We start from the raw sequence: 23,230 nt of genomic DNA, 5'->3' as shown, positions 1-23,230 counted from the left end.
TCTACATTATTCATAAACCATGCCAAAATTTTGGCATGGTTACTTTTCCAATCCTCAATTTTGGATTGATGACCATTAATAGCTTTGATGCGCTCATTGCCATCTAAAGCTTTTTCAACTTCATTTTCAATTTTGGTGAGAACAAGAGAGGGTTCAGGAGTAGTTCCCATAACAAAACCCCAAAGTTTCTTACCTCTAAGATGATTTTCCATAGCGGAGGCCCACGTGAGATAGTTGGACCCATTTAGCTTAAAAGAAAGCTCCACTTTAGAGTCACGTTCCATCGGCACCAAAAGTCCTTCATTTCTTCAAAAGTTGAGAGGCACACATTCCAAAGAAAAGCCCAATCACCAACCGAGCTCTGATGCCATATAATGAAAAAAGGCGAAAGCACCAATAGAGCAAAAGTCACTCTTTAAGACTGACCACTAGAGCCAAGAACACAAACACCAAATGTGCACACACAAAACTCTCAAATATAGAAAATGACTTAAAGTCATAAGTTGGATATTATTGAAGAAATGAAGAGAAGGGTGTAAAACCCATGCTTACAAGAGGAGAAAACCTCCTCTATTTATAAAGGAGGGAGGCACTATGAAGGGACCACAAGGAGGCTCCCTTGTAGACGTTGGGAGCCCCAACGGTCAGAAATCTGACCGTCGGGGCCCCAACGACTACAAGAGTGGGGCCCCTTGTGGTCTTGCAAAAAGACAAAATAAAAAAGAAAAAAGTAAAAACGAAAAAAGGAAAAAAGGAAAAAGTAAAAAACAAAAATACATTGGCTGTTTTTACAAGAATACCCCTATCGGGTATTTCACTAAAAAAGAAATAGTATATATATATATATATATACATATTTTAACAAGCAGTACCAGATGTCAGGGTTTCTTCTGCGATGGGAGGCACAGTAGATCCCTGAGCAACTGTCAACACGTTCCCACTAGGTTCTGCATTGGTTTCCATGGGCTCACACTCATCTATCACTGTGTGACATGGAGCAGAGTTATCCATCTCTAGCTGATCAAATAATTCATTCGCTAGCCACGACTGATAACTTTCTTCCTCCTTAGTAACCCTTGCTTCTTTGTTCAAGATCTGAACATTGTTCTCATCAAAGACAACGTTTCGTGAGATTTTAATGCGTCGAGTGTCTGGATCATAGCATCAATATCCTTTATACTCTTCAGCATACCCAACAAACCTGCATCTACAAGCTTTATCCTGAAATTTGTTACGTTGGGAACTGTCAATGTGAACATAGCATACACATCCAAACACTCGTAGTTGACTGTATTGAGGTTGGGTACCAAACAACACGAAATAAGGAGTCAAATTATTCAACATTTTCATCGGTAAACGATTTATTACATAAACCGCAGAGTGGAAAGCTTCTGTTCAAAGACTTAAAGGGATATGAGTGTCATGCAGCATACTTAGGGCACTTTCAACAATATGACGATGTTTTCTTTCCGCAACCCCATTTTGTTGTGGTGTGTGTGGGCAAGATATTCTACGCCTTATCCCGTTGTTTTGAAGAAATTCAGTAAATTCCTTTGATAGATATTCTCCCCCTCCGTCACACTGGAATTGTTGAATACTTGTCGAGAATTGATTGACAACAAGAGCATGAAATAAACGAAAGAATTTTAATATCTCAGACTTGTATTTCATAAAATAAATCCAAGTATATATGGAATAACTATCAATGAATGTGACATAGTAGCGACTGCCAGACAAAGAGGGTTGTGGAGCAGGTCTCCAAACATCAGAATGAATAAGTTCAAAAGGAAAAGAAGCTCCTTCATTTATTGAATTGAAGGGAAGTACATGACTCTTACACAACTGACAACTAGAACAAAGAAAACCATCGACCTTATTATACAGACTTGATCTTGAAAAAAGACCGCTTGACACAAGTTTTTCAAGAGAAGAATTATTACAATGACCCAAACGACAATGCCAAATATTTGACTTATTGTACGAAGACAAACTCAAACAATCCTTAGATGAATCCAATTTGAATGGTTGACCAATTGACGATTTTGATCCAGCTCTACGAACAAGTGAAGAAGTCTCTTTGAGGATATACATATTTCCCTTTCGCTCTCCCTCAACGAGCGTCTTCTTCGTGAGTGGATCCTTGACACATACAGAAGGAGTAAATTCGACGCAAGAATGAATGTCATCAACCAATTTAAAAACAGAAATGATATTTTTGACAATATTAGGGGAATGAAAAACATTGGACAATTTTAGGGAACCATCGGAAAGAGGAATATTCACGTTTCCAGTGTAAGTTATTGGAGGAGAGCTCCATCTCCAGTTTTAATACTTGCATTTTCATGATAAGGGATGTGTTTCAAAATCTTACCAATATCACCTGTCACGTGGGCTGCAGCTCCAGAATCAATATACCAAGTTCCCTGATCACCCTGTTTGAAATTCAATCCTGACAAAGCTGATATTAAAAGACTCTTGACATTGTCTTCATCCCATTGAGTTCCTCTAGCTTTTCCCTTGCTTGACGATCCTGTGACATTCATTTTCCCTTTGTTTTGCGGGTTGTGCCAACAATTTGCCTTGATATGTCCTTTTTTGTTGCACAAATAGCAAGTTGGAACATTTTTGAAATTGTGATTTCCCGAAAAACTACCTGACGGCATGCTAGGCGTGGGCAACAATCCACGCCCCCCTTGATTATTTCTTATTTGTCCATGTCCTCCTCGGAAGTGGCCACGTCCTCTCCCTGAATTTGTCCCTGTAAACAATACTTCTTGGCTTCCTGAATTGTTGCCTACATCTTCTCCTTTAATGGAAATTTCATATTGTAGTAATTTTGCCCGAAGATCCTCAAAGTTAGGAAGTGAAGGAAGACACAAGAGAGATGTTACCAACATATGATAATCTGATCCAAGCCCGTTTAGCGCTTGTTGAACTTTATCCTTATCAGAAATCACACAGCCCACCATAGCCAATTGATCTGTGATGATCTTCACCTTGTTCATATACTCTGTAACAGTCATGCTTTCTTTCTTTAGGAGTTGAAACTCCCTCTTCAAATGCATAATTCTTGCCTCTGAGATTTGAGAATAGGTCTTCGCAAGTTGTTCCCACAACTCCATTGCTGAGCACTCATCTGGAATACCTACAAGAACCTCTTGCGAAAGAGTAGAGGTAATGTAGGCTACAACAACTTGATCTCGTTTTCTCCAAGTGGTGAATTCAAGATTTCGAATAAACTTGTTAGAAGTCTCTCCCTTATCGTCCACAATTTCCTGCACAATAAATTCCGGTGGTGCAAAGATCGTTCCATCTAGGTGTCCATAGAGATCGAGGCTCTTAATGAAAGGCAGTATCTGTTACTCAGTTTGTCTGAGATAAGTTGTCCTAGAAAACTAGATGGCACGGTAACAAAATCCATGAAAACTGAACTGTAAAGTAGCTGACTGCTGACAAACACTTAAGGAATGACTTTAGATCTGAAATAAATTCAGACCAGATTAAATCAAGAATAAAGAATAAAGGAATAGGTATTTTAGATCTTGAAGGAGTGACCAGAAATCAAGAATAAAGGAGTGAAACTGGATCGGGAAGAAATAAAAATCTGATTCGCTTCAGATCTAACCGTGACAGACGAAGAAACAACAACAACTAAGAAAACAGATCTAATCTTTGGATTAGATCTGATCTTGATTTCAGACTTGAATGAAACAGATGCAACAACCAAAGCACAATATATGAACCTAAACAGTTGATGGTTGTTTTCATCTTAATACCAAATCTGATATCAGAACCCACGTTTGGGCAGATTCAGATTTCAGATAGCCTTTGGGTTCGACAGTCTGATCCAAATCAGACGTGATAAACAAAAGGAAGAAAAGGTAGATAAAGAGGGCAGCAGTCACGCAGGGTCAAATCTATCGATCAGATCGAACATATCTATGATCAGATCTGAACCGATAGTTTGGAAGAAAACAAAAAGGAGCGATGACTAAACAAAAAGGGAAAAGCTGGATGAAGACAAAAATAGAAAATAAAAAAGAAGGCAGATAGAAGAACCTGGAAGAAGAAACACCTGGGACGTTGATCTCGCTGGGGAACAACACCTGCAGTGTGGATCTTGCTAGACACGCCCTTCGGAGTCGATTCACTGTGCAGAAGCCTGCTCTGATACTATGTAAGAATGGCCCACTCGATCTTGCTGGAACGTGAGAATGAGGCGTGTGAGAGAGAGAGAGCTGCGGCAACAAAGGGGGACTTCACACTTGAAGTCGTGCCCTACTTTATGTTTATATATACATATACAAAACAGTAACTGGGTTGGACCAAATATTTGGATCCATACCCAGACATAAAGTTACAAGTTACATTGGAGAACCCGACTCACACTGGAAAACCCGATCCAGTTTATGATACAGTCTTAATACTACATTAGTTCCATCTGTATCTTTTAATTAGTATATTGGCCTCTCTGTGTTATCAGAATTTGCATTCTGGATTTAGGTGTGTTTTATAATTTCAGCTGCTCTGGTTATGTGGTATTTATGGTCATATGATTTCTTTTCTTTTTTCAGATTGAATGTGCATAATTTTATTGGTATTTGGAAATTCATTTTTCTGACACAGTCTTCTGTATAATAATGTGTTAAATTGTTTCTCTCTTTTGTATACATATGTTTATATATATATATATATATATATATATATATATATATATATATATATATAAAGAGAGAGATACATATACATATATGTATATGTATCTATCGTTATATATATAAATATATACAGGGGTATTTTTATCTTTTTCTACTTTTTACGCATATTCACAATATGTTTGTAAATCTTTTTTCTTTTTTTCTTTTTCCTTTTCCTTTCTTCTTTTTTCTTTTCTTTTTCCTTTTGTTGACTTAGTCAACATCTTGGAGGGGGTAACAGTTAGAATTCTAACCGTTGGAGGGGCTCCAACGTCTAGTGGGAGCCCCTCAAAGGTTTCCTTTTTCTTATAAATAGGGGTGAACCCCCCTCTTAAATGTAATTCAATGCTTGGAGCATTGTTCTCCATTGTTCAATAAAATTCTTTATATTTTAGCATTTGTGCTCTCTATTTGTACTTTGTGTACAATTTGTTCTAAGTGTTATTGTGCCTTTGTGCACATATCTCTTTGTTGAGGTGGTGCTTATTTTGCACATTATCTCTTTTGAGATATTTTCACATGGTATCAGAGCAAGGTTGAAGTTTGAAGATTGTGTAATTCTTCGTATTTGCAAGTGCCTCGAAAAGCGTGCCTTTGGCTTCTTGGAGATTGGAGTAGGGACTTCTCTTTCCTCAATATTTTGGAAGGTTTTTACAACAAGTAAGACTTAGTCTTTTTGCGGTACGTATAAATATTTCATTCTTCCCTCTCTAATGGGTGAAAAAGAGTCCCATTTCTCACTCGGTTTTAAATTAAATGGCTCCAACTACCATGTTTGGGCCGAAAATATGGAGACTCACATTAAAGGGAAAGGTCTTTGGGGATATGTCAAAGGAACCATTCCCGAACCCGAACCCAAACCCGAACCCTAGATCGCCATTATTGATAAAGGTGAAATAAAGGTTCTTGATGGTGAAGAGAGCGAAAAAGCTTTTGAAGAATACAACAAAAGACATGAAGAATGAGAGATAAAAAACTACAAAATTCTTTCATGGTTTTCTCTTCCGTTGAAACGAAAATAAATGCAAACATATTAAAGTTCAAGAAAGCCTTTCAAGTTTGAGAGTATCTTGAAAGAATGTATACTTAAAGAGATTTCTCCCATAAATATTATCTCCAAAAGAAGGCTTTAACTCTTCAACAAGGGAAAATGTCCATTAGAGAATATTTTGCTGAGCTATCCACTATTTGGGATAAACTTGCTCTCCAAGAACCTAAATGGAGTGGAGAGACAATTGAATTGAGGGCCAAACAATTAGATCATTTCTTCAACTTTTTAAATGGGCTTAGACTCGAGTTCGAACAAACTAGGTCCTCTCTTTTGTCTTCTTTCTCTCCTCCTCCTTTGGAAGATGTGCTTACTAAACTAAGTGGAGAAGAAACTAGATTGAGGATGAATAAAACCAATCTAAGTGTTTTGGCCGTTCCCTTTAAGGATGATGATGAGGGTGCTTATGCCGTCTCAAGACCGGGGAATAATGTCAAAACATATAAACCCCCTCACTTCAAAAAAAATCAAGGAGGAAGAGAAAATGATGGGAAATATGGAAGAAGAGATTATAGTAAAATCATATGCCACTTTTGCAAAGAATCAGGACACATTAAGCCGGTTTGTTCTAAATGGAAAAAGATGATGGCTATGTCTACAAATTTCTAACCAAACAAGGAGGAAGGACTTTCAACTTCCAACAATGCTACTTTGTCTCTAAATCAAATAATGAAAGCTCTTTAACCTCTCCTCAAGGGATCCGTTTTCGGAGCCGCCATGACCACCTTCTCTCCTCCCGGTAAGACTCTTTGGCTCTTAGACTCGGGTGCATCCTTTCATAAGATTCCAAATGTTTTTGCACTTTTTAAATACTCAAAAAATTTGTCACCCTCTTTTGTTTCTACCGCGGATTGGGCTTCTCTTGAAATAAAAGGAATTGGAGATTTTGAAAGACAAGTTTTTTTTATTCTTAAAGTTAGATTTATCACAAAACTAAATTTAAATTTGCTTTCCGTCTCTCAACTATCGGATCATGGGTGTGATATCAAATTCTCATCAAATAAATGTTGGATATAAGATCGCCGGTCCTTGAAGTTGATTGGGGAAGGCTCCAGGAAGGGAGATCTATACTATATGAAATTTCTTCAAATTTCAAAACACTCTTTTTGTAATATTGCCCAACATAAAGATATAAATGTTTGACATAAACGCCTTGGGCATCCAAATATTGTAAAGCTTTCTTATTTACATTTTGCTAAAACTCTATGTAAAGACAACTTCAATTGTAATGATTGTATTCTTGGTAAAATAAGAAGCTTACCTTTTGGATAAAGAACTATGTTTTCAACTAAGCCTTTTGAAATTGTGCATTCGGATGTATGGGGACCGGCACCCGTAGTGTCTAAGGGAGGGTTTTCGTATTATGTTATTTATGTTGATGATTTCTCAATATATAGTTGGATATACTTCCTCAAACATAAACATGAGGTTTTCTCTACCTTTAAGGTTTTTCATATGATGATACAAAATTAATTCAATAGTAAATTACAAATTTTTAGAACCGATTCCGAGGGAGAATATCTTTCAAATGATTTCAAAGGTTATATTGAAAATTATGGGATTGTTCATCAAAGGTCTTGCCCCAAAACAACTCAACAAAATGGATTAGCCGAACAAAAACATAGACATATAATAGAAACTACAAGGACCCTACTCATTTCTCAAAAAATTCCAAAAAGATTTTGGGCCGAAGCAGCTCTTGCATCGGTTTACCTCATAAATCGACTTTCATCAAAAAATTTGAATCAAATATTTCCCTTTGAAACTTTGTATAAAAAAGAACCTGATTACAATAGACTAAGAATTTTTGGTTGTAAATGCTTTGTCCTCACCGACAAGAAAGATAAACTATCTCCCAAAGCTATTCTTTGTGCGTTTTTGGGATATTCGAAAACACAAAAAGGTTTTAGGTGTTATGATATTAAAAATGACAAACTATATGTTTCAAGAAAAATAACCTTTTTAGAAAATGAGTGGTTTTGAAGAACACAAAACTCATGAAGATAATGCCGATTACTTCTTTTTGTTTGAATTATTATCTAGAAATGAATATTTTTTTAGCGATGATGAATTACATGAGGATGGAGATATAAGTGAAAGTATTCCACCACCCATCCAACTTGAAGAAGTGATAGTTGAACCAATTACCTATACACAGAGATAAAAGTACCTTTAGAAGTGCAATAGAAAAGTATAGTGACCCTAGTGAACCTTTCGACCATTCTTGAAAAATCGAAAGATCTAGAAAAAATCCTTCTAGATTTATATCCTATGAGTTCTTTTCTCCAAAACATAGGGCATGTCTTAGTGCCATTCACTCATATCAAGAACCTAGGAATTTTGAAGAAGCTAAAAAAATGATAGAGTGGAGGGACGCCATGGATAACGAACTTAGAGCCCCCAACAAAGCCAAAATTTGGGTCTTTCAATATCTTCCAAAAGAAAAAAATCAATAGGATGCATATGGGTTTTTAAAGTTAAAACCAAGAGTGATGACACTCTTGAAAGATATAAAACTCGCCTTTTTGTAAAAGGATATAGTAAAAAATACGACATCAATTACGAAAAAACCTTTGCTCCTGTTGCACGAATGGTCACTGTAAGATGTTTGATCACCATTGCATCTATTAAAAAACGGAACATTTACCAAATGGATGTTAAAAATGCTTTTTTAAGTGGGGACCTTAATGAAGAAGTTTACATGGATGCTTCTCCTGGTATGGACGTACCAAAAGGAAAAGCCCTTCGTTTGCAAAAAGCGCTTTATGGTTTAAAACAAGCTCCTAAGGCTTGGTATGATCGATTTAATGAAGTAATGGTTCAAGATGGTTTTACTTCATCCTACACTGACACTGCTCTGTTTGTCAAAAAGTCTGATGCATGAATTGTAATTTTACTGTTGTATGTTGATGATATGTTAATAACAGGTAGTGACATAAAGGGCATCAAAAACATTAAAACCACTTTAAAAGAAAGGTTTGAAATGTCAGACTTGGGGTATCTGACTTACTTTCTTGGTATCGAGGTATCCTACTCTCATAGAGGCTATTTTTTGTCTCAAACTAAACTTGCATGTGAGATTCTTGATAGATCAAGTATTACTGACTATAAAATTTGTGAGACCCCTGAAATTGTGGGATAAAAAATGAAGATCGATGATGGGATACCTTTGGAGGATCCCACCCCCTATCAGCAACTTGTGGGGTCTCTAATGTATCTTAGCATCACAAGGCCAGACATCTCACATGCCGTGCATACTGCAAGCTAATTACAACATGCTCCTTCATCCGTTCATATGGGCGTCGTTATCCGTGTTGTCAGATACATAAGGGAAACTTTAAACAAGGGAGTTTTTCTTTTCTCATCTTCTGAGTTAAATGTAACTGCATATACTGACTCTGATTGGTGATTGGGGAGGTGACCCAAATAATCGTCACTCCACTACTGGCTTTTGCATTTTTTAGGTGAATCCCTGATCTTATGGAGATGTAAGAAACAACAGAAGGGGTCTCTATCATCCACAGAAGCAAAATATCGAGCCATAACTTCCACAACCATGGAAATTGTGTGGATTCATCAACTGCTGCAAGACATGAAGATTCAGGTTCAAGAATCCACAAAGTTATGTTGTGATAATAAGAGTGCAATCTACGTTGCTAAGAATCACACGTTTCATGAACGCACAAAACATATAGAGATGGACTGCCACTACGTTAGAGAAGCATATTTGCAAAAAGTTATAGATCTTCCTTACGTGACCTCAGAATATCAGTTGGCAAATTTCTTCACCAAGGCGCTCTGCTCTCATAGATTCAACTTTCTTCTCGGCAAACTCTTGGTCATTGCGCCCTAAATTTGAGGGAGGGTGTTAAATTATCTCTCTTTTGTATATATATATGTATATGTATCTATCGTTATATATATAAATATATATTATTTTCTCGTCATGTAACCCTAGGGGTATTTCTGTCTTTTTTTACTTTTTACGCATATTCACATTAGTGAATATGTTTGTAAATCTTTTTTCTTCTTTTCTTTTTCCTTTTCCTTTTTCTTTTCTTTTTCCTTTTGTTGACTTAGTCAACATCTTGGAGGGGGTCCAACACTAGACGTTGGACCCCTCCAACGTCTAGTGGGAGCCCCTCCAAGGTTTCCTCTTTCTTATAAATAGGGGTGAACCCCCCTCTTAAATGTAATTCAATGCTTGGAGCATTGTTCTCCATTGTTCAATAAAATTCTTTATATTTTAGCATTTGTGCTCTCTATTTGTACTTTGTGTACAATTTGTTCTAAGTGTTCTTGTGCCTTTGTTTACATATCCCTTTGTGGAGGTGGTGCTTATTTTGCGCATTATCTCTTTTGAGATATTTTCACATAATGATGGTCATATTATATATTGTTGTGTATCATGATGTAGATCCCCTTCCTGACATCTTTGTATCTGAAGGTTTGGGCTGTTACTGGAGGAAGTCAGGAGATAACAAATCATTTTTACGAACTTGTTCCTGACATGGCCCTGGAATTTCCCTTTGAGCTGGATACTTTCCAGAAAGAGGTACCTGTGCATGTCGGCTTCCTTTTTCTTCACTTCATATTTGAAGTGTTAAAGTATGTCTAGTAATATTCTGTAAGGACTTCTTCTGAAGAAAATTCTGTAAATGCTTTATTATCTTTCAATCATGTTTTTTTTTTGTTTTTCATGTAGTCGCTTCCTTTGTGCATGTACATTTTCCAGTTTCCTGTCCTTAATTTTTCATGCAAAAGCTGGATTTTGCCACGTAAATGAAGTCTCTTTGTGTTATTGAATTTTCTGGCATTCAAACTTTATCATCTTTTTTAGTCACAAGTTACGAGCCAATTTAATTGCTACTTTGCTTATGAATAGTTTAAAATTTCTTGCATGCAGCATATTCTTATGGTACCTATTCTGATTATCTTAGGCATATTAGTCAACAATTTCCAACCATCGAATTGATCTATTTGTGACTGCATGCTTTATCCTAGTAACATTCTGTTTCATGGTGCAGCATGCAGTGACCTCTTCCAAGGTTCATTGTTGAGGTCATGTATCTCTTCTTTGCAGCTGCCCCTGAAATTCTTGGCTGTCACTTTTGTACTACCATGTGATAACCCATTCCTTGGTGGCTATGATGTTGTGACAAATGATGTGCCATTTCCATGGCTGTGATTCCGTATACCATGTTAAATCAATATTGATAGGCTTGGGAGCTAGTGCAGCGAACTTCAAGCTAAAGTTCTTTTTTCACTGTAGCCCTCATTTTTGCATGGAAATGGTGGCTCAAAAGGAAAAAGCTGCCCATGGTTTTAAGTTATAATTTTTAACCTATGCACAGTTTAAGGAATTGTTTGGGGTAGGACATATTCCATCTGGCAGCTTTGTAATATTGTACTTGTGAGTTATGATTGTCCTGTTATATATCTGTATTAACAAAATTTCTTTGTTGGGCGGGTGAGTTGTGTATATCATAGTAACCCGTTACTATGGAGTGCTCAATACAATATTAAGAAAAGGATATCCAATGCTATTGCAATTTTCTGGGCAATCCGTAAAGTGCTGCCTTTTCTCTCGCAGCGACTCTTACATCTTACTTTGAAAATCCTACAGAATGCGTTGCATCTCTTATAATTGGAACAATTTTGATCTTATAGCATCATACTTATATAGTTATCTAGAAGGAACATTTAGGCTCTTGGAAGTTTAATTTTTATGCTGAGTTTTTTAATCCCCCTGATATCCTCCCTCTACGTTGTATGAACTATTTTCTATCTTGCTGGAACGAAAACAGGCTATATATTATCTTGAAAAGGGAGACTCTGTTTTTGTTGCTGCTCATACATCTGCAGGAAAGACTGTTGTTGCGGAATATGCCTTTGCATTGGCATCAAAGGTGCGTTTTTTCATGACTTGTTTGTTTTTCTCTATAGATAGTTCACTAGACTTTCTTATATCTCGTGCTTATGGTTTGTCATCTTCTGTCAAGTCTTTCTCTGTTTGTGTGCATGTTGTGCTTAAGTGGTTTACTGTATATTTAACTAGTACCTCACGTGTGGCCGAGTTATTCCTGTGAAGTCTTTATTTTGTTGTAGAAAAGAAAAAGAAAATAACAGCGGCCAAAATTCTGAATGCTTTTGCTCCAAGTTACCTCAATTTCACTTTAGTTGTGGATAAATATGTTCTTTTCTTAGTTAATCAAATATCATGGAACAGCGTTTGACTCATAACTTTGAGCATCTTTTGTCCATGCAGATACAGCATTAGACTATTTGATGTCATTAATATAATGACATTTTGTAATTTTGGAATATTTTAAATGTTATATGATATGCATAAGTAATGGCAGATTTGTGTTTAAGTTATTTTAAGTAAAGAATCATGTTATAAGTGAAGAACTGAAGACCCACGTACTGCCCTCACATGAAAAGAACATTAGGGGTCATGATCACTGCTTCTGGAATTTTCTTTTCTCCGTCATCCAAAATTAATGTGGTATTGAAGGAGGAGAACTGGTGTTATAATCATTGAAACAAGGATGCAAGTACACAATCAAAGTGACAAAAAAAAATGTACTGGACTTCAGCAACTATGGTCTGTGATATATATATCTTGTTTGCGACACCTTAGCTTGAAGGAGTCTAGAGTTGGATGGATTCTTACAGTCTTAAGTGCAAAGGCTGTGAAATTCATGGCTACTGACATTCTTTTTTCATGATGCTTTTACAGATCAAAACCTCATTGGCTCATTGTTTATCCTATAATTATATTTGTATGAGACAATTTTTGAAGGAGCTTTCCTGATGCACTCTTGTTTGCTATTGCTTTTTATTATTTCACTTAAGTAGGGCTGCTATATGCAGACTGACTTATGCTTTGGAGTAACATCCTCTTCTACAATCTGAGACTTAAAATTTTATGCAGCATTGCACAAGAGCAGTGTATACTGCACCTATTAAAACCATCAGCAACCAAAAGTACAGGGATTTGTGTGGGAAATTTGACGTTGGCCTTCTTACTGGAGATATAAGCTTGAGGCCTGAGGCTTCTTGCCTTATCATGACCACTGAAATTCTAAGATCAATGCTGTATAGAGGTGCTGATATCATACGAGACATTGAGTGGGTAAGCAAGCAGCACATCTCACCCACACCGGCCCTCCCTTCATTGAAGGAATATGAAATGACACTTGTCTGTTTATGTTTTCAGACCTGAGAATCACACCTTTATCTTCATTTATTTGCAGTTATGGCATTTCACATTAATTGACGTTTTCAGGATAATGCTTTTGGGGACTAACTATTTACCAAATCACGGATTGAACAGGTTATATTTGATGAAGTGCATTATGTAAATGATGTCGAGCGGGGTGTTGTATGGGAGGAAGTGATTATCATGCTTCCTAGGCATGTCAATATCATCCTTCTTTCTGCGACTGTAAGCATTCACTAGTGCTTGTATTTATCAACTTTTGGTGATGCTTATTCTGTTGTTGGTACTATAGGTGATATTTTATAGGTTTGATGGGAGAAACATAATCTTTTTGTACTGTAAAAAAATACTTCAATGTTATGATAACCTCTATTACTAGTTGAAAAACCAAGAAAACCAGGTACATAACATAAAATTTTCTTAATCATGCATCTAACTTCTAAACTAATGTTTGTTTCGTCCAAATTTGATCATCACTGGAAATCCAACAGGTACAGTCAATGTGAGTGACTTGTACAAGCTTTGGTGTGTTTTAGTGATTGCCGCTTGTTCAATATAAGGGTTTGAATTGCTGTTTGATCTCTATTCTCACGGCGATGGTCATTCTATATTTGCTAGACTTACCTCATTTTGTTCAATTATTCTTTTCGTTTACACTGATATTGTTGTCATACATATTTTTTATGTTGGAATATATGAGCTAAAATATTTCATGCAGAAACTTTAAATGGAAAATCCTGGGACCATGTTATCCTGATTGGATTGCCACCATTTTTTGAGGTTTGTTAACTAAAAGTCCTGAACTTCCAAATAGATGTGCATCTTATATCCTTGATCGGAAGATTATTATATTTCTTTTCCTTCCATCCTGTTTTTTTGGAAAAAAGTGCTGGATAGCAGAAAAGAATGCTTAGAATGCAATATTACGAGGATGCTAAACTCTGAATGAGTAAGGTGCTAGGTCTATCTCTATCTTACCATGCGACATAATTTTGGAAAGGTTTGGAGCAAATTTGAACCTTGACATGGCAATAAATCCTAGGCCAGCTGCTCTATTTGTATTATGCATTTTGAGCACTTCTGCAGAAGTGAATGTCTCTAGGAGTTAAAAGTTAACTTGTAGATGCTAGTTAAGATACACTTACTACAGCTTGGTTTGCCAATATGCAGATGGTGAGCATCTTTGTGCAAATGAATGTTCTGTAAATTGTAGGTGTAGAAAAGTAAGAAGCTGGCATTCTAATGGTGGTACTTTGTCACATATTCGTATCACCTTGAATACAAGGAAAAATGTATTATTTGAAATAAAATTTCAAAAAATAAGAGAAGAAAAAAGAAACATGACTTAGGTTCAAATGCTGTTGAAGCATCCCTAGCTTGACTATCTAAAAAATCATATTGTAATAGATTTGGATCTCTTTAGAAAAAAGATCCCTTCTCATGGGAGCCTGTTTTAGTCCCCTTACGAAACTTTCATCATTGGATTAACCATATGCTTAACATGTTTTTAGCAATTCACATGCCATCATCATCAACCGATACAAGTCTTGGATAAGTATCTCCAACTCCAAGGGTCTTTTACTCCGACAACATCTAGGGTTCCTCAGACAATGTGGTATCTCACACTGTGTAAACCCTAAACCCTTCCTCTTGCTAATACTACAGAATGTTCTTGGTAATTATGGCCAATACTAGTTGTAAAAAGATTAGTGGATTTTTTTTCTTCTGTTTTGCTTGTTAAGCAGGATTGTTGTGCTGCTGTTCTTGAGATGTTGCTACCTAGTTGGTTGTATGGACGGTTTCCTTATACTGCTAATGTCCTCTGCTGAGCATGTTACATCTCTTTATCCTGTTGTTCATTTTCTCTTGACAAGTGCACCATTGTTTCCTTATTTTTTGGATCTAATATATGACTTAACATCTACTTAGGTGCCAAATACGTTAGAGTTTGCAGATTGGATTGGGCGGACAAAGCAAAAGAAAATTCGTGTTACTGGGTAAGTTATTTTGCTGATGCATTTAGTATGATGGATAGTTGAAGCATTTTGGCCTCTTTTTTGTTTTGTTTTCACATATTCATGAATGGAATCTGAACTCTCGAGGGGCTAATCATCAATACAAGGACTGTTCATATGATACCATTTGTTGCTGTATTTGATTAAAAAGAAAATTTTACTGGTTATTTCATTCTTGTCCTGTATTTCATATATTCATCTGCATTTCTACCATAGGATCTTACAACTTAGCCCTATGCCTGTGTAGAAGACTGTATTTTAGGAGATATTCTTATGTCTTCTTCTCCAACTGTTCTGTATCTCGGTTATAGGTGATGTAGCATAGGAGTATGATTTTTCATTCAAGTTGTACTGTCTTCAAAATATTGAGCAATAACAGTTTATGACAATTTATCCTAATTATCATTTATCTTGTCAGTTGGCAAGTGGCATTATTCTGCGTTCATTCGATTTGGGTTTATTATTATCTGGCTTTACTATCTGTTTTACTTTTCTTTACTTTTTTCAGAACCTCTCGAAGACCTGTCCCTTTAGAGCATTGCTTATTTTATTCTGGGGAATTGTATAGAATATGTGAGAATGAAACATTTTTGCCTCAAGGACTGAAGGCTGCTAAAGATGCGTACAAGAAGAAATTTTTTAGCAAGCATGTAGTTTCTGCTGGGACGTCGGCGAGAGCTGCAGCTCCAAGAGGATGCCATGAAAATCCAAATCACGGGAAAACTCAGAAATCAACAGGGTCCCAGTCTGCAGGAAATATGTCCTGGATGATGGGCATCCAGCAAAACAATTTAGGATTAAGGAGAACAGAGTCCTCTCAATGGCTCATGCTTATAACAAAGCTTTTGAAGAAGTCACTTTTACCTGTATGTGGCAAAACCTGCTTTAAATGCTTATATAGTGAGACATTATTTAGTTCTTTCCTATCATTACTTTTGATGATCTTGGGTTGTAAATTTGTAAAGAATTTAAATTAGGAGGCAAGTGGTCGGAGTTCTGACCCACAACCAACACATTATTATCTGATATGGGTAGCTCATATCGGAGTGTTGGTTGGATCTGGAACATGTATGGTTAGATCTGGATGTGGAAACTGGTGAACATTGTTTAGTTCTTTCCTAGCATTACTTTTTGATGATCTTGGGTTGTAAATAATTTAAATTAGGGATGGAAATGATTGGAGTTCTGTCCCAGAACTGATACGTGTTATCTGATATGGGTAGCTCATATCGAAGTGAGTGCCGGATCGGGAACATGTATGGTTGGATTTGGATGTGAAACCTGATAGACATATGAGGTCGCATCTAGGTCATGTTCGGTCTAAACTAATGTGCTTTCCCTTAAGAAAAGTGGCTATTGCCTGTTAAGGACAGGTGTCACAAAGCCGAGATCAGGATGTGTGCCTTCATGGAGAGATGGGAGTTGCATTTGGATCCAATTACCAATAAGAAATATAGTCTTGGTTCAAGCGTGTTTTGACCCATATCCTCATTTGCATCTGTAATTTAAATATATGGTAACTTGAGACTGGACTGTACGTACCAAAAGTCAGCAGGTATTCTTGGATTCTGTGAATATTAAAAATCACACTTTTTTTTTGGTGTATGCATGCATGGGTGCATGTGTTTATGTGTGAATTTCTGGATGCATCTTTGTGTTTCATTGTCCAATGCCCTGTATGCTGCATTGTATCTTGTCATCCTGCATTCATGTGTATTTGTGCTTTTAATACTTGTTTACTGGTTTCTGCTTCTGCTTGTTGTCTTAGGCGGTCATATTTTGCTTTTCAAAGAACCGATGTGATAAATCAGCGGACAGTCTGACCAGTGCTGACTATATTACCAGTTCCGAGAAAAGTGAGATTCGTATTTTCTGTGACAGGGCGTTTTCAAGATTGAAGGGATCTGACAGGGACCTTCCTCAGGTTTTCTAATGCTCATCATGGTTACGAACTTGAAACAATATGTGTAATCATTTATGCTCATTATATTGTAGGTTTTCAAACTAAGTTTTGACTGTAGGTTGTCAGGGTCCAAAGTTTGTTACGTAGAGGAATTGGTGTACACCATGCTGGACTTCTTCCGATTGTCAAGGAGGTTGTTGAGATGCTGTTCTGTCGTGGTTTTATTAAGGTCCTCTCTCTCTTGTTTGTATGTGGTTATCTGCATAACTTCTTGTGGTTCATGGCATTTGATTGATACCAGTAATTGCACCAAAAGGTATTAAGGTCCTCTCTCTCTCTCTCTCTATATATATATATATATATATATATAGAGAGAGAGAGAGAGAGAGAGAGAGAGAGAGAGAGAGAGAGAGAGAGAGAGAGAGAGAGAGAGAGAGAGAGAGAGAGAGAGAGAGAGACTAGAATATGAGAACTGGAAATATGATAACTACTGTGTGATCTATGATTTTCATGGATTTTTGTTCTTTTCTCTCGAGTCTAACTATACATATGTGATCTACGTGCTTGGTTTTATAAGGACCAACACTTGAATCGTCTGATTATAGTGCATAAACAAATTTTTTTAAGGTTTTAAAATCAACGGTTCATAATCTTCATAAATCTTCCAGCATCTAAAAATAAAAATTTTTCATTGAAAATACATGATCCAACAGTTGATTCCTAGCAAATTCACCATGCTGAACACATCTACATGGTTGGATTTGCAAAGAAAGCGTTAGAAATGGCCAGTTCACATGGTAGTTCTCATATTCTAGTATATATATCTAACGTTGACAACTCATAGTAGATTTTAATCAAACATCTTTCAAAATCCCATGTTGATAGGTCAATGCTTTATTTGTTATTAAACATGATCAACAAGGGTGTCTTGTGTGTGTGTTTTTCTTTCATTTAAACAATATCAAAGCATATTTGTTAGTTCTCATAATGTTAGGAATCTCTTTTATAAATTAATGTATTACTTTTTTTCTTCCATAAAATATTTGAAATATCCCAATAGTGATGACAATTAGTGGGATGCATCACTATGGCATTTCAACGTCTGGCAGGGACAAATTACGTGGTGAACTTATCAACTTCCAGTAAAGCACATTGATTTAATAACTGATGATGATGTGGGAGGTAGTGTCAGGATATTATGCATGGGCATTGCATATGCACTTGAAATCTGGAATTGAATGATGCAAATCTCTCGTGGATAGGTTGGAGATCACAAAAAATGCAAATTGTAATATAATAAAAGCCATGACCTTCAAAGTGTATTTATACATTCAAATATGCGAGTGCACTGCACACACATATCTATATGTCTGTGTGTGCGTGTGAATGTGAAGACCCAAACACATAATGGACTGTAGCAAACTGATCCTTGACTCGAGTTTGTTAGATTAATAAATGTGCTGAGCTCAGGCTTGGCTGAAGGCTCATTTATTTAGACAAGCTTTGCTTGTGCCTGAAAATCTGCTCATTAAGAAACACTTTAAAGGTTGTGAAACACAGGTTTTAAATGTATAAATTTTATGCAACATTTTATCATAAACTATTTGTTGCTATAGTGGTGACCCAGTTGCCTTTCATTCAAAAGGATCAGTTCAAAACCATCTGATTTCACCCTTTACTTTTGAGACCTTTTTTTTATATATTTGAAATAAGTGGCTTGAGCTCATCCAAACCGTGCTTGAAGAAGCTAGTTCAAATTCAACTGGAGCTCAAGTCTTGTCAGGTTGTATCGAGCTGGCCTCAGAGGGCCCAAGCTTGGGCTTGGCTCATGTACAACCCTACACACACATGGATAATTTGCATCATTTGGTTCCATAATTACATGTCTTCATGTCCTTGTTACCAAATTTTCCTAAATTCTTTGGTTGTACCTCCCATTATTCTATCATTGCTGAAAATCATATTGGACTCATTATGAATGTATGGGCTTTTCTGGGTTTCGCTGAATCTTTGGGAAAGCTTCTCTGAGCTCATTGAACTTGATAAAAAATCATATATATAATCCTGCTCCCACGTATATTACTTTTGACATGATTGTATGATTTTGCTTCCATCTGTATTTAGCAGTTGTGCTATTTGGTTGTTGATAATATTATAATCATTTAAATAATTTTCTGTTATTGGTTGATAACAATTCTTTATATCATATAATTATTTCCCTATTACATTTTCTTTCATTATTTTATTTATATGTATTATGATTGATTTTTCTTTAATGTTTATTTTTTCTTAGGTGTTGTTCTCAACAGAGACATTTGCTATGGGGGTCAATGCCCCTGCTAGAACAGTAAGTTTTTTAACTAGCCTTCACTTGGATAGTAACTCAGATATTTGGAGATTATTATTTCCTTGCAAGTTTCATGCTTTCTTGTCAATATTCATTATTCATCAAAAGCTTATGAAGTAGAATTTGGTCTATTTATGAACTTTTTGCATGTTAGCATGGAGAACAAGGTTGCTGTTTTGATGGTCAACAAGTTTTTCACCCTAAAGGTTTTCACCAGTTATGAATATCATCATTGCATGCTCAAGCAAAGAGTGCATCTTTTTTATAGTAAACAATCCCCACCTTCAAAAGTACTTTTACCCAGATTTATTATCAGCTAAATGGTCATGGTAACATGGTAATAAGTGGCACTTGATCAGGTGTTAGACTCCTACCTAATTTGTGGGAGTTATAGAAAGGTTAGGTGGTTATGGTAACATGGTAATAAGTGTCACTTGGTCAGGTGTTAGGGCTCTTAACTGCTTGGTGGGAGTTATATAAGGGTGCAAGAACTAGTTTTTTTGAATCATTCCAACCTAGACAGCCTTGTAGGTTGCAATGAAACATTGGCTCCAGTGGCCTAGTACAGATCACTTGTGGATGGGGCTTGCTGGTTGTCCATGGCAGGCTTCTTACCTCATTCTTACAAACCTATTCTGACAATTACTAAATCAACATCACTGATTCAATTGAATTATACCAATTTGACTATATCTTTGTCTGGCTGTTTGGTTGAGCAAGTCTTCAGACTGATGATCTGAAAATGATCTTATCTGAGGTTGATGTTTGTGTTCTTTACTGATTACATCACGTCAATAAGTTAAACTTCTATTTGATCTTAGAATGAAGCCTGACTAAAAGAATAAATCGGAGTGGCATCTATTGAAGCCAACCCAGTAAAAACATAAAGTGACAGCCTGTTAGGTCATCTTTTTTTTTCTGCGTGCATTTTGGATTATTATAGATTTTTTATAATCCTTGTTTTTCCCATAAAAATTTCTCCTTTAACTTAGATTTCTTGATCATTAAATCTCTCTTGAATATTCTTTTTCTCAACCTCTTTGGAAGATATTTGCTTCGTTGACCTCTTTTACAAATGTGTTCTCTGTGCAAATACACACAACCAGTGTCAAGACTTGGTTTCAGGCTTGCTTGTCTGGTTTCCTAAAACCTCAAACTAAATTTCTTACAACATGATGTAGAAGATGCCAGGTTTACTTTCGTTCTTATATTATTGGTAGCTTGTTTCATATATACTGTATGTTCTACATTTGCCACTCATCAATGGGCCATATTTGTAACTGTATTAGCCTCCCTTGGCAAAATGAGACCGCCTTATCTGCAAAACATCTGTACCTTTTTATTAAGCTGCAGGTCTCATAGCTCTCTTTGGTTCTTTCCCACACTTGACTTTTTTCCTGAAGGGTTCAGGCTTGTGTGATCCTGAAGCATACTGTGTTTTCTTTCTTCTTACTATTTTCTTTGGTGCGTGCAAATTTGAAGATTGTTTATTGCTTTTCAGAGGGAACAATAAAGTTGTCAGTGATTGACTAGTGGTACATTTGTATTATCTGGTCTTTTTTATTTTGTCATTTTGAGCCATGTGTGGCAGCTTTGAGAATGTCATAACTGGTCTCAGCTATGTTATTGCCATTATCTGTTGTGATATCGAATATGTTCTGAAATAAATTATGATCTTCCTGTATATCTGTCTAAGTTTCTTATTTTCCAATGCTTCTAACAGGTTGTGTTTGATACACTGAGGAAATTTGATGGTAAGGAATTCAGGCAATTGCTACCCGGTGAATACACTCAAATGGCTGGTCGTGCTGGCCGCAGGGGACTTGATAATATTGGAACTGTTATTGTAATGTGCCGAGATGAAGTTCCGGATGAAATGAATATGAAACATGTCATAGTTGGGAGCCCAACAAGGCTTGAGTCTCAATTTCGTCTGACCTATACCATGATTCTTCATCTGCTCCGTGTTGAGGAATTGAAGGTGCATTGTGCTGTCAAAACCTTTCCTTTGCTGATGTCATTCCTTTATTATGCTCAACCTCCATTCTTTGTTATGTTTGTCAAAACTCAAAAGGGCATGTTCATGCTTGCATATGGAAAGGTTGGGGTGGGATGCTGGCGCTAGTAGTGCTGCTCTGGTATCTGTATCACATAGATTCTCCCATTTTCTCTCATACCGTCTCCCTTTGCGTACTGGTCATATTGAAGAACTTCCTAAAATGGATGTTTCTACAGCCGTATCTATCTATGTCACACGGATATTCCATTTTGAAAATATCATAGTATTATTGCAATACTATTCTGGTATTTTGAAAATATAGGGTTATTTTCCATTTTTTGTTTTCCTTGAAAAAACCAAAAATAATGCAATATTGTAGAAATATTGCTGATATTTGTGAATATGTATGTCACCATATTCTTTAATGGTTCTTGTAGTTGGATGCACCTTGTGTCTTTGCTATTGGCTTGGAGATAATTATTGCCTGATGATAAATACAAAATACTATATGTTTCTATGTTATCCATGCACATTTTGGTTACTGTAAATTCAATCTGTAAAAAAGATGCATAATGGAATCCTTTCATGTTGCAGGTTGAGGACATGCTGAAGAGAAGTTTTGCTGAATTCCATGCTCAAAAAAATTTGCCAGAGAAACAGCAACTACTGCTGCTGAAGCTATCCCAAGCCAATAAACCGATTGAGTATGACATTATCATCATTGTGTTTCTGGATCTTTTTTTTTTCTTTTTAATTTTTTTTTATTGATGATAAAGTGCCTTGACATTTCTTTTGTTTATCTGACATTCCAGAAATTTCAAGAGATCACTTTACAGAAATGTTTGGTGATAGGTTGCTCTTTTGTTCTGAAGATCGTATAACTCTTTCATATTTCATGTTCATGTTCATGTTCATGTTCAATAGTTAATTATAACAGTAAAATGGTTAATTATATATATTCAACCAATCATTATTGTCTTGTAAGTTTTTATTTGTCACAATATTTAAATGCCTTAACAAAAATAATATCTTTGGGTTTCTCAAGTAATTGGGATGAGTTTCTTGAACATTTGTTACTTCTGTTCATGGTTTCCAAAACGAGCTTCATACCATTATCTGATAGGGGTACACATGATACATGGTATGCATTTATCTGTAATCAAATAAAGAAAAGTGCACAATAACACAATAGGCAATAAGCCAATACACAAGCCACTATGGGCAATGCAAAAGAGCCACTAAGGGCAATACTGTTGAATAGTGTAATACGTTTCTGTATAATATGTATTGTTTTCTGTACTACCCCTCTTCTTATTGTCTTTTGTAAATATCATTGTTTATTAGGGGTAATGTTGTAAATAGTCAGGTGGTTATAGGGTAAAAAAAATTGTCTTGTAGTGAGCCCAAGAGTGTCAACCCCTCCTTTTATGTGTTTCTCTTGTTTTGGGTTTATTTTCTATTAAAGCTAATGAAACTTTCTTTTCGGATCTAGTTACCTTGGGAAGTTTGGGTAGATCAGAGTTGGTAGTGTTTAAGTGTGTTCAAGAATGTGAAACCTGTAGGTTGACAAAGGGTCATGCTTTGCCATTTGGTGTGAGAGATAAAGAGTTTGAGAGTTCTTTCGAGCTTGTACATTTTGTCTAAGGGTGGTTCTTCATATTTTGTTACTTTTATAGATGATTGTACAAGGTTTACTTGGATTTATTTAATGAAGAATAGAAGTGAACCTTTTGTTATCTTCAAGAAATTGTGTAATGTTAAAATTAAAATACTTTGTACTGAATCAGGTTGAGAGTATGTAAGTGGTGTGTTTGAAAATTTCTTACAAGAAAAGGAAATTGGATATCAGAAAACCTGTCCGTATACCCCTGAGCAAAATAATATAGCAAAAAGGAAAAACATGCACATTTTAGAGACTACAAGAGCATTGCTCTTAGGTGGATGTATGCTTAGGGATCTTTGGACAAATGCAGTATGTATGACAATATATCAGATG

The 23,230-nt window shown here is 36.1% G+C and overlaps 1 protein-coding gene across 1 annotated transcript in view; it reads left to right on the top strand.

Annotated features, from left to right (window-relative positions):
- Window positions 1-23,230, top strand: part of LOC149839979 (DExH-box ATP-dependent RNA helicase DExH11-like) — an 87,832-nt gene that overhangs the window by 13,029 nt on the left and 51,573 nt on the right. The window contains exons 7-17 of the mRNA XM_090002954.1: window positions 10,193-10,300; window positions 11,553-11,654; window positions 12,683-12,883; window positions 13,085-13,195; window positions 14,900-14,967; window positions 15,494-15,851; window positions 16,754-16,909; window positions 17,007-17,117; window positions 19,182-19,235; window positions 20,959-21,216; window positions 21,829-21,938. Of these exons, the coding sequence (XP_089859080.1) occupies window positions 10,193-10,300; window positions 11,553-11,654; window positions 12,683-12,883; window positions 13,085-13,195; window positions 14,900-14,967; window positions 15,494-15,851; window positions 16,754-16,909; window positions 17,007-17,117; window positions 19,182-19,235; window positions 20,959-21,216; window positions 21,829-21,938 (1,637 nt within the window). The remainder of the gene's footprint in view (window positions 1-10,192; window positions 10,301-11,552; window positions 11,655-12,682; window positions 12,884-13,084; window positions 13,196-14,899; window positions 14,968-15,493; window positions 15,852-16,753; window positions 16,910-17,006; window positions 17,118-19,181; window positions 19,236-20,958; window positions 21,217-21,828; window positions 21,939-23,230) is intronic.

The sequence above is a fragment of the Nuphar pumila genome, chromosome 4, assembly GCF_984573655.1.
Source record: "Nuphar pumila chromosome 4, dmNupPumi1.hap1.1, whole genome shotgun sequence".
NCBI classification, from domain to species: domain Eukaryota; kingdom Viridiplantae; phylum Streptophyta; class Magnoliopsida; order Nymphaeales; family Nymphaeaceae; genus Nuphar; species Nuphar pumila.
The sequence above is the reverse complement of the archived record's forward strand: the minus strand, read 5'-3'. Positions and strand labels throughout refer to the sequence as shown.